We start from the raw sequence: 17,882 nt of genomic DNA, 5'->3' as shown, positions 1-17,882 counted from the left end.
TGGGGCACTATTTCATCCACTAATATCAATAATGTGGCATAATTCCCCCCCACTGACACCTTTGAAGGGGCACAATTCCTCCCAATGTCACCAATGATGGGAAGCATTTTCTGCCAATGACACCAACAAGAAGGTCCAATGACACAAATGATGGGGCACAGTTCCTCCCACTGATGCCAGTTTTGAGGCGCAATTCCTGGCAATGATACCAAAGATTGTGTCAGAGTTTTTTCCCATTGACGTCAGGACCTTTTCTTTTCTAGTTCTACTGGCGATAGTCTGGCCCACTAAATTCTGAAGGACAGTAAACTGTTCCTTTGTTTAGAAATTTGGAGACCCCTGATGTAGAGCATCACGGGAGCCTTGAGACCTGGAGCTCTCTGTTATGCAAATAGCCACCAGCTGGCATGTTGCATCATGTTTTCCAGCACTCATGTATTATTGGTTAGGAATGTCTTACATCACATTGACAAACCAATAGTAAGATGTTTGACAGGCAGATAAGCCAGAACCAAAAAAAGTGGTGGCAGTTTGCATAGCAATGCTCCCTGTGTATCACTGCAACTGGGGAGGGGTTCTACAGGAACATAGAACCAATATGTTGTCTATGTCAGTTTTTATTACTGTTTATGTCTCCATTGAGGAAAGTCACTGGCTGAGATAGGAAAAAACATAAGAAGCCCTAAAGGAACAGTTACACAATGAGGAGATGAACCTGACTAAGACAGTGACTTTTTAACTGAAGAAACCTAGAGACTGAATGAGGAGATGATGATCAACTATTAATGGCAGATAAGGTAGTATTAGTTTTAAGTACTCACTGTTAATTTTGCCTTTCCTGCAGCTCTGTATGAAGGTGGGTGAAATTATAGACATCTCCTACAATTGGGTTTACAATAAGACTTTCATCTTTGGTGGGACACTGGAAATGATGCTGCGGGTATAGAGCGATGCAAAAGGGAAATGGAGCTAGTGTATTGTTATGGTCTCTAAATCTACAGAGCAGAAACCAATAAGGACTTGTAATAGAGTATATTAAAAGTCTGCTGACCTGGAGGTGTTTTTTTGTAGGTATTATTCAGCTGAACTGGGGCATTTGCTTTTTTTCCTAAAGGAGGCCTGCCATTAGACTGAGTGAATCAAACTGTGCATGTGTTGAACAAAATACATGAGCAGAGGGAACCCTAATGTGAAACCAGCCAGTGGATCCAGCCATATAATTGAAGTTATGAAGTTATATGCAAATTTAACCTTTTTTTTTTTTATTAAGTTGACCCCACCATCTCCCACCTCTATAGTTTCTTTGCCCATAAGGAGGTTGGCCTCTCCAATAAAAACACCAATGTGAAGCATCAGGAAGAGTGACCAAGGTCACTTTTACAAAACAGTTTGCATATAATATTTGCTGCTTGTATCTCTGTTTCACTTGATTGTTTTGGCGTGCAATTGTCACTTAAGGTATCCTCTTACTATGCTATTTTCTATAATTATGATTCAGTCTGAATTGCACAAATGTGTACCAGGCTTACTGTCATAAAACTGGAAGACAGTTTATATTTAACTTTCTGAATATTAAAATCAGATGTGTTTTATTCTTGAACAGAACCAGGACATCACAGGCATGTTTGCAATGACAGAGCGGGGGCATGGCAGCAATGTACGAGGGATTCTCACAGAGGCTGTGTTTGATCCAGTGTCACAGGTAAGAATTAAGTGCTGACTTTATTGTTAAACCAGACATAACCAAATATCATCTTGTGAAATCTTATTCCTGTAGGCAATGTGAGCACTTCTGCTTTCTTTTTCCCAGTAGCTATAAAAAAGGAAATGATTAGTAATACTGAATGTCAAACCCAGATTCTACTGTGTCATGACGGTAACTTGCTCAAGCCGGAGGAAAATGTAATTGTTTGTTTTGATTTCATGCCTTAACGGCACCCATAATTGGGTACATATGGAATGTACTTGGGTATGCTGTGACATTTAATTAATAAAAATCCTATTAAGGATCCTTATGTGTGTAAAGAAATTATTACCCACATGAATGCACCCCTACCACCACAAACCAAAACTGTTGGATACACGCTGTCTGTTCCAAATATTGATCCTGCCAGTAGCATCTCACTACAGAAATTGAGGTTTGTCAACCCAGGCAGTATTTTTCTGATGTTCAGTCAATCAGGTTGGGTGATGCAGTGCTCATTGTAGTCTCATTTCCTTTTGCCATACAAGGCAAACCAATAGATTTATATAAATGAAGGGAACATACTTTGCACTTCCTGGTATAGGGTAACATAGATTCCCTCCCCTTTTGTCCAGAATGCATCACTGGATGCCTGAGCAGCCAGTATGTAGGCTTGGGAGCTGTCATGTGGGGATGGGGAGAGAGTTCCCAGCTGGGCATCCTAGAATGTACATGGAGCTTCTTCTCTTCACTTCCTTGAGGGAATGGAGAAGCATAAATGCAAAGGGAATGTAAAAGCTTGCAGTTGGGAACAGAATTTTAAGATCAAGTGTACTTTTAGTTTACTTATCCTTTTATGGTCACATACTGTACCTTCCCATTCCAAATGTTTTACCTATCCCATCTCTGCTTAGATATTGGCTGAGTGGTTGAGTAGAACACTTGAAAGAGATGCTAGGGAGGGTGTCTGACCTTAAAAAGTATTGAAAGTTCACTTGTCCTTTAAAGTGTTACTAAACCCACAACTGTAAAATCAGTCTGTATATGCAGTAAAGCATGCTTGTTATACTCACAGAAGAACCTAAGGGGTTAATCCTCTGCATTGTGTAAAAAGGCTGTTTGGTCCTGTTTTCTCTGCCCCTCCTCTTGTTCAAATGTCCCTGATAAGACAGACTAAATCCACAGTCACATGCACATGCTCAGTTTAGTGTGTATTGATGGAGAGTTTTTTTTTTTCTTGGGAGAGTGCATGGGATCAGCACAGTCAAGACAGAGGGTCAGGGGTTTTGCATCCTCCTAGAGCAGAAAGAAAACTCTTCCTATAAGCTTTAACCAGTGCTCTGCTGAAGTCACAGGACTGCTCTAACTGCTGATGAGAAAAAGTATTTAGCAGTTTATATTTACTAAAATAATTGCATTTCCATGCTGTGTGTACTGTGGGAGACCAGATATAGTGAATGCAGGGTCCTGGGTTTAGTAACACTTTAAGTATGTCTTTTGGCTTGCTCTGTATGGTCAAACCATAGGTTCAATCAAAGCAGATCTCTTTTGTATGTACATATCCAAAATCATAAAAAGACTATACAGGTAAAACTCGAAAAATTAGAATATCGTGCAAAAGTTCATTTATTTCAGTAGTGCAACTTAAAAGGTTAAACTAATATATGAGATAGACTCATTACATGCAAAGCAAGATAGTTCAAGCCATGATTTGTCATAATTGTGATGATTATGGCTTACAGCTCATGAAAACCCAAATCCACAATCTCATAAAATTAGAATATTACATGCAATCAATAAAACAAGGATTGTACACAGAACAATATTGGACCTCTGAAAAGTATAAGCATGCATATTTACTCAATACTTGGTTTGGGCCCCTTTTGCAGCAATTACTGCTTCAATGCGGCGTGGCATGGAAGCTATCAGCCTGTGGCACTGCAGAGGTGTTATGGAAGACCAGGATGCTTCAATAGCGGCCTTCAGCTCTTCTGCATTGTTCATTCTTATGTCTCTCATCTTTCTCTTGGCAATCCCCATAGATTCTCTATGGGGTTCAGGTCAGGCGAGTTTGCTGACCCATCAAGCACAGTATTCCCACGGTCATTGAACCAGGTTTTGGTGCTTTTGGCAGTGTGGGCAGGTGCCAAGTCCTGCTGGAAAATGAAGCCAGCATCCCCATAAAGCTCGTCTGCAGAAGGAACCATGAAGTGCTCCAAAATCTCCTGGTAGACGGCTGCATTGACCCTGGACTTAATGAAGCACAGTGGACCAACACCAGCAGATGGCATGGCTCCCCAAATCAACACAGACTGTGGAAACTTCACACTGGACTTCAAGCATCTTGCAGTGTGTGCCTCTCCATTCTTCCTCCATACTCTGGGTCCTTGGTTTCCAAATGAGATGCAAAAGTTGCTCTCATCAGAAAAGAGGACTTTGGACCACAGAACAACTGACCAGGTCTGTTTTTCTTTAGCCCAGGTAAGACGCTTCTGACATTATTGTTCAGGAACGGCTTGGCAAGAGGAATACGACATTTGAAGCCCATGTCCAGGATCCGCCTGTGTGTGCTGGCTCTTGATGCACTGACTCCAGCCTCAGTCCACTCCTTGTGAAAGTCCCCAACACTTTTGAATGGCCTTTTCCTGTCAATCCTCTCCAGGCTGTGGTCATCCCTGCTGCTTGTGCACCTTTTTTCTTCCACACTTTTCCCTTCCACATAACTTTCTATTAATGTGCTTTGATACAGCACTTTGGGAACATCCAACTTCTTTTGCAATTACCTTGTGAGGCTTTCCCTCCTTATAGAGGGTGTCAATGATGGTTTTCTGCACAACTGTCAGGTCAGCAGTCTTTCCCATGATTGTGATTCCTACTGAACCAGACTGAGAGACCATTTAAAGGCTTAGGAACCCTTTGCAGGTGTTATGGCTTAATTAGCTGATTAGAGTGGGACACTTTGAGCTGAGAATATTGCACCTTTTCACAATATTCTAATTTTCTGAGATTGTGGATTTGGGGTTTTCATGAGCTGTAAGCCATAATCATCACAATTATGACAAATCACGGCTTGAACTATCTTGCTTTGCATCTAATGAGTCTATCTCATATATTAGTTTCACCTTTTAAGTTGCATTACTGAAATAAATGAACTTTTGCACGATATTCTAATTATTCCAGTTTCACCTGTAGTTATCCTTCAAAGTCCAGGCAACTATAGTAATACATACATATTCACAAAAATGAGTTGCAATCTCACCTATTCCCACCTATGGCAATACTGCTTGAAATAAGTATGAAATAATTATTTAGAAAGCAAATAGTTTGATATGAAGTAATCTTTGTCTCTACCTTATTCTGCTACATGCAATATTCCCATGTGTTGCTACTGGTTGTACCTATGTCTGTTTTTGCACAATAAAACACAAATACAATCCATGTGCAAGAAAGCAAACCAGATTCAGGCTGGATTAAAAAATAGTAGGTTTGGTACTACGAAGTTGGACAAACCCACTACAACATGATTTAACAATCTCCTTTAGATTAAGCAACATCTATATGTACCAACCTTTATGGTTGGATATAAGATAGTTTTAATTTATTTGGCCCTCATAATACACCATTGGTGATACTAAAGGTAGTTGTACAATAAGATTGTAGCATGCATGACCAAAATAATTGTAGAATTACAAAAAAGTCTCTATATACAGATTAAAGGTAATAAGTGACTAAACAGAAAACAAAGGTATTTTCAGATGGACAGAAGCCATCATAAAGCCGGCCACAGATGGATTGAAATTTTGACGGTTCAGCAGGGACTGGCCGAATTTCGATCCATCTGTGGGCAGGCTGGTTGTAAATAAGTAGACCTCCTGATTGACTTCTCTACAACAAGCCTGCTGGCTTTAATTGCCTGATCAGTGCTGCTGGCTATAGCTGGGAAGCCCCCTGCTGACCGAACACAATAGCGCTGTGGGAAGGATTCCCCATCAACAAATTGGCACTTTTTTTTTTCTGTTCAACCCGCTGGTTGAACGAAAAGAAAAAGTATAACGTATGCCCTGTCTAACACTTTTTTCAAGTTAATGATTACTTTTTAAGCTACCTAAAAGAACTCCTGCACTAAATGCAAAAAAAGGGAAAAATACAGCAGCACACTAATCACCCAAATACTAGACAAAAAAAAAATATGAGCAAAACAGTAGGTATTGGTAATAACTCAAGCAAGGCCCACCCAATGCATTTAGTTTCTACACAGACATCATCAGGAGAGATGCCAGACAGTGACATCTGCAGTACATGTTATATACCATCTGTATGGGCTCTGCATAAGGATTTGGTGTATGTGTCACAAATTATTTACTCACCTGATGTTTTATGTTTTGTTTTGTTATTACCAATACCTATTTAAAGGGATAGTGCACCTATTGGTTTGCTTTTATACTTTTGAATCTACTCATCCATATGGCAGTTTATTCATACAGATTACAGAAATCAGTATGTAATTTCTAGTTCTGAGGAAGGTAAGTGGTTGGAACAGCCTGGTTATGGTTTCATTTTTCCTCAGAAGACCTTTTCTCATTCTGGAATGTCCCAGGGGAGCACAGCTTCAACATTTCCCCTCTTCTGCTTTATTTTTCTTGTAGCAGAGGTTTGTGGTAAGTATGTTACAGAGATTTCTAATATTTGTTTATCATGTAGAAACTCTATATATGGTATAGAAAAGGACAAAAATATCATGCCTATACAATCAGCCAAATGTGCAATTAATATTATGTGACTTTCCTGTGCTGCAGCCATGCTTCACTAAATACATGTATAGGCAAATTCCATGAAACGTCATTTGTGTGTTTATTATCAGTTTAAAATAATGACAATTCATTCCTTGAATGTCATAGCTACCTAGGTTTGATTTAGAAGTAGAACTCCCATTATCCCTTGAAAGCTTTATGTCCTCTCTCACAGTGCATGCACTGTCTTCCACTACATAATGTAATGGAGGTTGGCAGTCGCAGTCACACATGAGACAGTGGAAGGTGGAAAGTTGCCAGTTTCGTATTAGCTGCTCTTTAAGTTCAAGGAAAGTAGTAAAAAGTTATTTATTTAGTCATTTTAAACTACATAAATGTTAAAGGAGACAGCTGTGTGGATCCTGACAGTGTTGTTACAATTCTCCTAGAACCTGGAGTGCCTCTGCCACATTAGCTAACAGTGGACAATAGGCTGCTGTAAGCTGACTTTGGGACACAGGAAAGTAAAAGAAACTCACAAGAGAAATATGGTCAACAAAACTTTGGCCATACTTCTCTTTTAATTACCCCTTAATATTATATCCTATACTTAAAGTCTAACTGTACTTTTAGTGCAGTTACACTCTTTTTTAGAAGACCCCCTTCCCTTCCTCCAGACCAGACCCAATACGCCCCTGCTCCAGCAAGATCTCGTGCCTCTGATTCACCAAGGGATGCACAACCCCTTGCCAGAATCTTCAATTCCACACAATCTCCGTTCAATCCTGTAGAGAGCTTGAACTCTAGCGGAAAATGAAACTAAAGGTAAAAAAAAAAAAGACTGCAAAAAAAGAGACATAATGGATTTAGTCCTGATTTATGAATGTGTCAGATAAGGTGAAGTAAACCTGTGTTCATTTTAGACTTCTAATCATATGATAGGATTCAGTGTTCACAAATTCTGCTTTACATGAGTGTTTGAAGTGTTCATGTGTTCGTTTAACCACACTTTAGTAAATTAGACCCAGGATCAGCTCACTTTACTCTTTAGTAAATCAGATACTTTACTTAGAAAAAAAGAGATCTTTTATTCTAATAACACTTGTTTTGTTCTCTTAAGGAATTTATAATTAATACTCCATGTGAAAATGCAGCAAAGATGTATATCGGCAATGCAATGAAAGGACATTATGCTGCTGTATTTGCCCAGCTCATCATAAATGGAAAGTCTCAAGGTTGGTCTTTTCATAATAGTTGTAATCTATTTCTTAGTGCATTTAAAAACTTATTAACATTAATTGTGGAGTAGAATGTGTTTAAAACCCATATCTTCTGACCAATCTAATGGAAAATAGAAGACACAATGATTTTATGGATGTGGCCAAAAACGTGGAAGTGGTTTTAGATAATCAATACATACTGACAGACCTTTTATTCTCCACAAGCTTTACAGGCTTCACTAACACAGCAGATAATAGTAGAGGTCACATAAGCCAGTAGCAGTACATTACATACTTAATAATCTTTTCTAGCAAAACTTCACTCTCCACTATAGCAGGACCTCACATGTCCAAATCAGGACAGCACGTGTCCACAAAAGGACTTCACAAATTCCCCAGTAGAACTTCACATGTCTAAATCAGGGCTTCACATGACCAAATCAGGTTTTCACATATCCTCCAATAGGACTTCACATATCCCCCCATCAGGACTTCATGGGGTTTATTTACTAAAGCTGGAGAGTGCAAAATCAGACTCACTTCTGCATAGAAACCAATCAGCTTCCAGGTTTCATTGCCAAAGCTTCATTGAACAAGCTGAGGTTAGAAGCTGATTGGTTTCTATGCAGAAGGGAGTCTGATGTTGGACTCTCCAGCTTTAGTAAATAAACCCCACGTGTCCAATTTTGGACTTCACATGTCCCCAAGTAGGACTTCATGTATACAAATCAGGACTTTACATGTTCAAATCAGAACTTATGGTATACTCCAGTAGGGCTTCACTAACCCCACAGTAGGACCTCACATGTACAATTCAGGACTTCACATATCCCAGAGTAGGACTAAACGTATCCAAATCAGGACTTCACATGTCCAAATCAGGACTTTACTTGTCTTCCAGTAGGACTTCACATATCCCCGATTAGGACTTCATGTATCCAAATCAGGACTTCACATGTTCAAATCAGAACTTATCGTATCCTCCAGTAGGACGTCACTAACCCCCCAGTAGGACCTCACATGTACAGAGCAGAACTTCACATATCCCCGAGTAGGACTTCACGTATAAAAATCAGAACTTATAATATTCTCCAGTAGGACGTCACTAACCTCCAATAGGACCTCACATGTACAGATCAGGACTTTGCATATCCCAAGTAGGATTTCATGTATAAAAATCAGGACTTCACATGTCCAAATCAGGACTTCACATATCCCTCAGCACAACTACACACTACGACCCTCCAAGTACCTGCCTCAAAAGCACCAGAGCTGCCACTGATGGGACAGTGTTGGATCTTCCATGCAGACGTTTATTGCATACCACAAATCCAGTTGGGAGGATGGACAGTATATTGTATGGTGTATAAGCTGGCAGGTGAAACCACAGCACAAAGTGGGGTAGCAGGTATTTTATACACCTGAATGTGTTGTAAACTGCAACGGCCAGTGAGCACCAAAGACCATCAACAAATGGGCCACCAGAAAGTATAAAACCTATTCTATTACTGGTATGTAATTTTTTGCAAGTGACCCTGTGTTGATAGGGTCACCTTAAGCCAAGATGGCAGTTGTGTGTTACAGACCATGTATTTTTTTTACATGTTACATAACATAAGTATAGGTTAAATACAGTATTTTTATGCAATGTAAAATATAAATGTTTTTTTTTTTAAAGGAATAACTCATGAACTCTCTTTTGCAGGTCCACACTGTTTCATCGTCCCTGTTCGAGACCAAAATGGGAATATGTATCCAGGGGTAGATGCGGTGGATATGATGTTCAAAGAAGGTGAAAAATAATGATAAAGATCAATATGTTTTTTTTGTAGAGGAACAGAGAGTTTTTCATACACACAACCAGTAAAATTTCTCCTGCAGTGTAGATCTGTACCTGAATTACCTGCATATGGTTTTCACATTAGAATACGTGCAAAGCCATATTATAGGGCTCATATGTATGGCTGGCACTGGCCGAATAGCTTACCAGCCATGAAACCCACAGATGCTGCTTACAACTGCCTATAGAAGTCATTGGAAGTCAAGTACCTGCATAAACATGCGCATGCGTCCAAATATTTATGCCTGTACTCATGTGCTTGTTTACAGAGATGCTTCTGTATACACATGCAGGTGGCCTTACAGAACACATGTGAGCTCTCTAGTGGGAGAATACTCTAGAATTTACTCTGTGCAGTCAGATAGGGTTGTGGTCATGAGCTGATAATTTGTCAGTATACACATTAAAACTATATAATAATATTTTTTATTTATTTATTTATTTCAGGTACTTATATAGCGCCGTCAATTTACGCAGCACTTTACATATATATTATACATTCACATCAGTCCCTAACCCTCAAGGGGCATAAAATCTAAAGTCCCTAACTTACATTCATACTAGGGACAATTTAGACAGGAGCCAATTAACCAAACAGCATGTCTTTGGACATGCTCAGTCCACTATTAATATATAACAAAAATCAATGATAACAGTTTACATACTACAAACAGATTATCATCTGGATTGGCTGGAAAATATCAGCTGGTTCCCTGTTGCCTCATGGATAAAACAAGGCAACCATGCTGCACAATGAATGTGGAAAAATAACCCAAAAGCTGTTGAATTGGCTTACTTGCCTATCCTCTTTTTACTGCCAAACCACTATGAAATGGAAATTATACTGAATCCATCACAGAAATTTTCCAATATATTAAAATGTACTGCAAGTTACTATGTCTGTATTGTATTTTATTGCCTGCATTGTAAGAAAAGCTAAAGAGATTAATAAGCGTAGATCGGCTGTTTATAGAACATAGTGTTAAAAAAAGTAACGTTTGAAGATACTTATTAGGTTATCTTCCTGCAGAGCAATTCTTATTACCGTATATACCCGAATATAAGCCGAGGTACCTAATTTTACCACAAAAAACTGGGAAAAACTATTGACTCGAGTATAAGCCGAGGGTGGGAACACCAGTGGGAAGAATCGTGCCTCATCATTGGTGTCAGTGGGAGGAATAGTGCCCCATCATTGGTGTCAGTGGGAGGCATAGTGCCCCATCATTGGTGTCAGTGGGAGGAATAGTGCCCCATCATTGGTGTCAGTGGGAGGAATAGTGCCCCATCATTGGTATCAGTGGGAGGAATAGTGCCCCATCATTGGTATCAGTGGGAGGAATAGTGCCCCATCATTGGTATCAGTGGGAGGAATAGTGCCCCATCATTGGTGTCAGTGGGAGGAATAGTGCCCCATCATTGGTGTCAGTGGGAGGAATAGCGCCCCATCATTGGTGTCAGTGGGAGGAATAGTGCCCCATCATTGGTATCAGTGGCAGGAATAGTGCCCCATCATTGGTGTCAGTGGGAGGAATAGCGCCCCATCATTGGTGTCAGTGGGAGGAATAGTGCCCCATCATTAGTATCAGTGGGGGGAATAGCACCCCATTATTGGTGTCAGTGGAATAGTGCCCCATCTTTGGTGTCAGTGGGAGGAATAGTGTCCCATCATTGGTGTCAGTGGGAGGAATAGTGTTCCATCATTGGTGTCAGTGGGGGGGTGGAGGAATAGTGCCCCATCGTTGGTGTCAGTGGGGGGGAGGAAAAGTGCCCCTTCGTTGGTGTCAGTGGGGGGGAGGAATAGTATCCCATGATTGGTGTCAGTGGGGGGTGGAATAGTGCTCCATGATTGGTGTCAGTGGGGGGTGGAATAGTGCCCCATCATTTGTGTCAGTGGGGGGGGGGGGAATAGTGCCCAATCGTTGGTGTCAGTGGGGGGGAGGAAAAGTGCCCCATCGTTGGTGTCAGTGGGAGGAATAGTGTTCCATCATTGGTGTCAGTGGGGGGGTGGAGGAATAGTGCCCCATCGTTGGTGTCAGTGGGGGGGAGGAAAAGTGCCCCATCGTTGGTGTCAGTGGGGGGGGAGGAATAGTATCCCATGATTGGTGTCAGTGGGGGGTGGAATAGTGCTCCATGATTGGTGTCAGTGGGGGGTGGAATAGTGCCCCATCATTGGTGTCAGTGGGGGGGGAGGAATAGTGCCCAATCGTTGGTGTCAGTGGGGGGGAGGAAAAGTGCCCCATCGTTGGTGTCAGTGGGAGGAATAATGCCCCATCATTGGTATCAGTGACACCAATGATGGGGCACTATTCCTCCCACTGACACTTGCTGACCCCTGTTCCAGTATGGTGCTGCTGCAGCCAGCATATGTGGTTGCAGCAGCACCTAAGCACGGCACACTTACCTGCATCTCCTGCACTCGACTTTCGCGGGGCCGCTCAGCTCCGCCTCCTCGCCGGTGACTGGCCGCCTGTGTGCCTTTCCTGAGCTACAGTTCTGGCGGCCAATCACCAGTGAGAATGCGGAGCCGAACAGCCGCGCGAACATCCAGTGGACGAACCGAATGAAGGAGCAGCCGCGCTTCCTGGACCGGATCGTCGTGGGACCGGAGCCAGGTAAGAGACAGCAGCCCCCTGCCCACCCCTGTACTTAGTGTCCCTTCTGTTGGAAGGGGGGGGAGCCATCTGCAGACGTTGACTCGAGTATAAGCCGAGGGGGCCGTTTTTCAGCACAAAAAATGTGCTGAAAAACTCGGCTTATACTCGAGTATATACGGTATCTGTACAATATTGCAAATCTTTCAGCAGGTAATACAGTAAAATAAATATATATATATATATATATATATATATATATATACAAACACACACAAACACAGGTGCCTCTCAATAAATTAGAATATCATCCACAAGTTAATTTATTTCAGTAATTCAATTCAAAAAGTGAAACTCACATATTATATAGCTTCATTGCATACAGAGTGAATTTTAAGTTTTCACTAGCTGTAAGCCATAATCATCATAATAAAAAGAAAGAAGTGCTTTAAATGTGTGTAATGAATCTATATAGTATATGCTTTTCACTTGTTGAATTGAATTGCTGAAATAAATAAACTTTTTGATGATATTCTAATTTATTGAGATGCATCTGTGTGTGTATATGTGTGTATATATATATATACAGTGGGGATCGAAAGTTTGGGCACCCCAGCTAAAAATTTGTATTAATGTGCATAAAGAAGCCAAGGAAAGATGGAAAAATCTCCAAAAGACATCAAATTACAGATTAGACATTCTTTTAATATGTCAACAAAAGTTAGTTTTTATTTCCATCATTTACACTTTCAAAATAACAGAAAACAAAAAAATGGCGTCTGTAAAAGTTTTGGCCCCCTGCAGAGTTAATATCTTGTACTGCCCCCTTTGGCAAGTATCACAGCTTGTAAACGCTTTTTGTAGCCAGCCAAGAGTCTTTCAATTCTTGTTTGAGGTATCTTTGCCCATTTTTCCTTACGAAAGTCTTCCAGTTCTTTGAGATTTCTGGGCTGTCTGTCACGCACTGCTCTTTTAAGGTCTATCCATAGATTTTCAATTATGTTGAGGTCAGGAGATTGTGAAGGCCATGGCAAAACCTCCAGTTTACGCCTCTTGATGTAATCCCCCGTGGATTTCGAGGTGTGTTTAGGATCATTATCCATTTGTAGACGCCATCCTCTCTTTAACTTCAGCTTTTTCACAGATGGCATCAAGTTACCATCCAAAATTTGCTGAAATTTTATTGAATCCATTTTTCCTTCTACTCGTGAGATGTTCCCTGTGCCACTGGCTGCAACACAACCCCAAAGCATGATTGATCCAACCCCATGCTTAACAGTTGGACAGAGGTTCTTTTCATTAAATTCTGTGCCCCTTCTTCTCCAAACGTACCTTTGCTCATTCCGGCCAAAAAGTTCAATTTTAACCTCATCGGTCCACAGAACTTGTTTCCAAAATGCATCAGGCTTGTCTATATGTTCATTTGCAAAGTTCAAACAATGATTTTTGTGGTGAGGACGTAGAAGAGGTTTTCTTCTGATGACTCTTCCATGAAGACCATATTTGTACAAGTATCTCTTTATAGTGGAATAGTGTACCACAACTCCAGTGTCTGCCAGATCTTTCTGGAGGGATCGTGCAGTCAAACATGGGTTTTGAATTTTTTTACTCACAATCCTGCGAGCTGTTCTGTCTGATATTTTTCTTGGTATTCCAGATCTTGCTTTAACTTCCACTGTTCCTGATGACTGCCATTTCTTAATTACATTCCGAACAGAGGATATTGACATCTGAAAACGCTTTGCTATCTTCTTATAGCCTTCTCCAGCTTTGTGAGCGTCAACTATTTTCAGTTTTCTAGACAACTGCTTAGAAGAACCCATGGTGCTGATTGTTGGGGCAAGGTCAGATGAGTCTGGGCATTAAAACCTTTGAGAGTGACATAACCTGGTCTTCCCAGACGATGACTGAGAACAATCCATGACACTGGCAGGTCTCAGCTTTGCAAAGGGGGCAGTGCATGCTATAAATTCTGCAGGGTGCCCAAACGTTTGCAGACGCCATTTTTTTGTTTTCTGTTATTTTAAAAGTGTAAATGATGGAAATAAAATCTAACTTTTGTTGACATATTATAAGAATGTCTAATCTGTAATTTGATGCCTTTTGGAGATTTTTCCATCTTTCCTTGGCTTCTTTATGCACATTAATACAAATTTTTAGCTGGGGTGTCCAAACTTTTGATCCCCACTGTGTGTATATATATATATATATATATATATATATAATATATGCACACACAGTGCACCCAGAAATTATTCACAGCGCTGAACGTTTGCCACATTTTGTTATGTTACAGCCTTATTCCAAAAATGGACCATTCTCAGTAAACCCCATGTTCAAAGTCACTTAAATCCCTTCTTCCCCATTCTGAGGCTTGGTTTGAACAGCAAGTTGTCTTCATCACGTCTAGATGCTGTAAGGCATTGAGTTGCTGCCATGTTGATTGGCTGATTAGCAATTTGTGTTACCAAGCAATTGAACAGGTGTACCTAATAAAGTGGCCAGTGATTGTGTGTGTGTGTATATATATATATATATATATATATATATATATATATATTTTTTTTTTTTTTTCCTTTCGCTTTAATAATTAGGGCACTGCTGAACTTAGTTTTTTTGTTTAGTCGTTTTAGACCTGACCCATATTTTGGCACACAAAGAAGTGTAGCAAAGCAGAAGAGTGGGTCAAGCAGAACCTGCACTTTAAAATGTATATTTTAGGCTTAAAGGAGAAGTAGAGCCAAAGCTATTTTGGCTGTAATTCTGTGGATCACAGGAGTGCAGTTTTTTTTCTGCACTCCTGTGACCAGGTTTCAGCTCACAGTGGGCTGAAGCCAACTGCCGACTGACGTCACTCAGCCGGTGCAACCTGGAGAAAGATCCCGGCTTTGAAGTTGGGATTCACCCCAGAGTCTGCAACAACACCTTGTTCAGCCTCCCAGCGATCTGTTGAGAGCCTGAGCCAGCCGGTCCCTGCCCCTCCACAGCCCAGCGCTCCAGCACGGAGTCACCACTCTGCTCACAGCGGCTGTGAGAACTCAGTCATCAGCAGTCATGTAATTGCTGAGTTCACACCCTTAGAGCTATGGGGGGACAGTTGCAGCATCAGACCGATGCTGCATCTACCTAGGTAAGTATAATTTAAAAAATAATATTAATTATACCATACCTCTCTTTTAAAGATAGTTAAAACCCCACACCTTTATATATACTCTGAAAGCAGAGTCCTTGGAGAATAAAACGGTGGTAGTTGTAATTTTTAGGTCACATGATTTTAGCACACATTATTATCAAACCCATATTTTCAGTAAAAATACACTAAAGTCAATACTAGTGCATGCAAACACAATATATTACCCAATATTTGCCAAGGTATAAAAGATGAGGTTGTGTTTAGATACCAAACATGGCAAAGTTTAAAACTGCATGCTCCTGTGAAAGGGCAACACATTTCGGTATCCCAAATTTTTTGTAGGTGATGAACTGTGAACGATGGTCCTAGAATTATTGCTCATACTCTTACTTGTGCAGCAATACCTAATATGTGTAGCGCAACTATAATTTTCTTACGTAGCTGCAAGCAACACTTTGAATTTTTTTTTTAGTGACTGTGTGTAACTTTATTTTTCTACAGTTTTAAATATTTTTACTTAACTTTATTGCTATCACATAAGTGGCTGACAAGCCTCCTTATAGTTTTTGCAAAATTACAAATTCTCTTTAATGAAACATCAGGGATCTCTTAGACCCCTAATGTGTCCCCTGCACTCCATTACAGCTAATTGAGCACAGATTTCAGGGTGGCTTCTGGGTTTATTTACCGCAGAGAGGATCAACAAGAGAGGATCAACAAGTGGATGTTTGCGGTGGTGATCACCCTCTGCTCTATGCGGTGACACCTACCATGCCTGTCCCAGGCCAGCAGGTATGACAACAGAGCCTGAGATGTATGGCAAGGGGACTTGCTGGGGGGGGGGGGCATGTTTCAGTAGCTGGAGAAATGATCAAGCGGCCTCCATTACAAAGCCGACAGCTAGCTTGACAAGTGTACACATACTACATCAGACGGGTGTGCAAATATCCCTGCCGCTACCGACATAGGCCTTATGGTGGTGGCAGTGAAAGGCTTAAAATTTTACATATAAACTTCAGGCAGATTTAAAAGACACAAATATTGTACTTTTTTAATCAACACCTCATTATATTTATTTTTACTACAAGCAGTAAGCTGGGTGTCAGAAGGTGACCTGTGAGTGAAAGTGAGATTGCAGGAGAAAGATCAGGTCTACTCCCCTGCCAGGCAGGATTGTGCTTTGTGAAAGAGCTATGTAAATCTAAAGACTAGATGGACAGAAATACAAATCCTTTTGCAGGACATGCAGTATAGCTCTCAGATATTCATTTATTTTTGTGTACTTAGCTGTTTGTTTGGTGACTAGTTTTAACACATCTGTTACAACTGTTCACAGTAAGCTGCTCACATATATCATACATAGTTACAAAAACTGCAAAAATCCAACTGTTCCACTTTTCTTAGTAGTAAATATTATGTAAGGTGTTCGTGTTATAGTTGGTGTTCCGTGTTTTAAATCACAATCTGTGTGATAAAACAATTAATTAATTCATATTACAAAATCTACTATGTAAACGTATTCCATGCCTTTTTACTCCTTACATAACAGCCAGACAGGTCCTCTAGGACAGATGGTCACATTAGCAGCCGCACTTCTGATAGATACCTCACTACGTATTCGGTCAATGTTACGCATGATTAGCCTCCATATTTCTTATGGAGTGTACACGAATGACTGCAAACTGTTAAGTTGCTAATGCACTTGTCATCACAGACTGTTGTCAACAAACCACCATCTGGCGTCTGTGATCTTTGTGGTAACTCCAGTCCAGGTTTGTTTAACTTGCCCTATTGCATAGAGCAGTGCTGACATAAAATCAAAAATGAATGAAGTATACTGATCTTAATTTCTCAAGTAACCACAACAAACATTAGTATTGCTTTTTTGGTGATTGATATCCAGATCCATTCACTCTGACCTGTAACAATTTTTGATATGTAGACATTTCATATTATGCCTTCTATCTATAACTAGTTTATAATTTTATAACACAACAGTATAGGTAAGGTTCTGCAATTTAAACTGGAATCAAAATGAATTCCATAGCAGGGTCAAACCTAAATATTTTAATCATTGAAAAAAATAAATTGCATTGTTGTGCACCATACTTACAAATATAACATATATAAGGAAACAAAAATTATTGTATCATAACAATGAACCAAAATCAAAATTATATCAATTGTTGGGCAATTGATATCATTTGGATTTGGTAAGGCGTTATCCATGTCCATTTACAGGCTAATAATTTAGATTGCAGTAACTGATTCAGGTATCTCTAATAATGGTACTTAGTTCTTAGCCGCATTGGCCTAGACTTTAAAAGTGAGCAAGTCCAGAGTTTGTCCAGCAATCTGATATAGAAAGTTGCAAGAAATTAAAATGTAAAACTGATTTTTTTATATAGTGACTGGATAGTTATATCGTGACTTATTTCATATATGGCCAAGTATATTTTAAATGTTTTAATTGACTCTATGAATAAAGTGGAATGTTGAAGGAAATAAATGATGGGTATATAATTATGATTTTTGCTTTCTGTTATTATTGTCCCCCTATGCAAGGTAATTTGGACTTCTGTTTACTGCACAGACATTACACATAAAGATGACGGGTTAAATGTAATGATGTCCTTTTAATGAGACATTTTTTCCATCTGTAGTTTTTTTCATAATATATA

At 40.0% G+C, this 17,882-nt stretch overlaps 1 protein-coding gene across 1 annotated transcript in view; it reads left to right on the top strand.

Annotated features, from left to right (window-relative positions):
- ACOXL (acyl-CoA oxidase like) overlaps positions 1 to 17,882 on the top strand; it is a 443,136-nt gene that overhangs the window by 122,665 nt on the left and 302,589 nt on the right. The window contains exons 5-7 of the mRNA XM_089686494.1: positions 1,604 to 1,702; positions 7,535 to 7,649; positions 9,340 to 9,426. Of these exons, the coding sequence (XP_089542620.1) occupies positions 1,604 to 1,702; positions 7,535 to 7,649; positions 9,340 to 9,426 (301 nt within the window). The remainder of the gene's footprint in view (positions 1 to 1,603; positions 1,703 to 7,534; positions 7,650 to 9,339; positions 9,427 to 17,882) is intronic.

Source organism: Staurois parvus, unplaced genomic scaffold (genome assembly GCF_062004578.1).
Source record: "Staurois parvus isolate SC_StPar_1 unplaced genomic scaffold, SC_StPar_1.0 ptg000401l, whole genome shotgun sequence".
Classification (NCBI taxonomy): Eukaryota; Metazoa; Chordata; class Amphibia; order Anura; family Ranidae; genus Staurois; species Staurois parvus.
The sequence above is the reverse complement of the archived record's forward strand: the minus strand, read 5'-3'. Positions and strand labels throughout refer to the sequence as shown.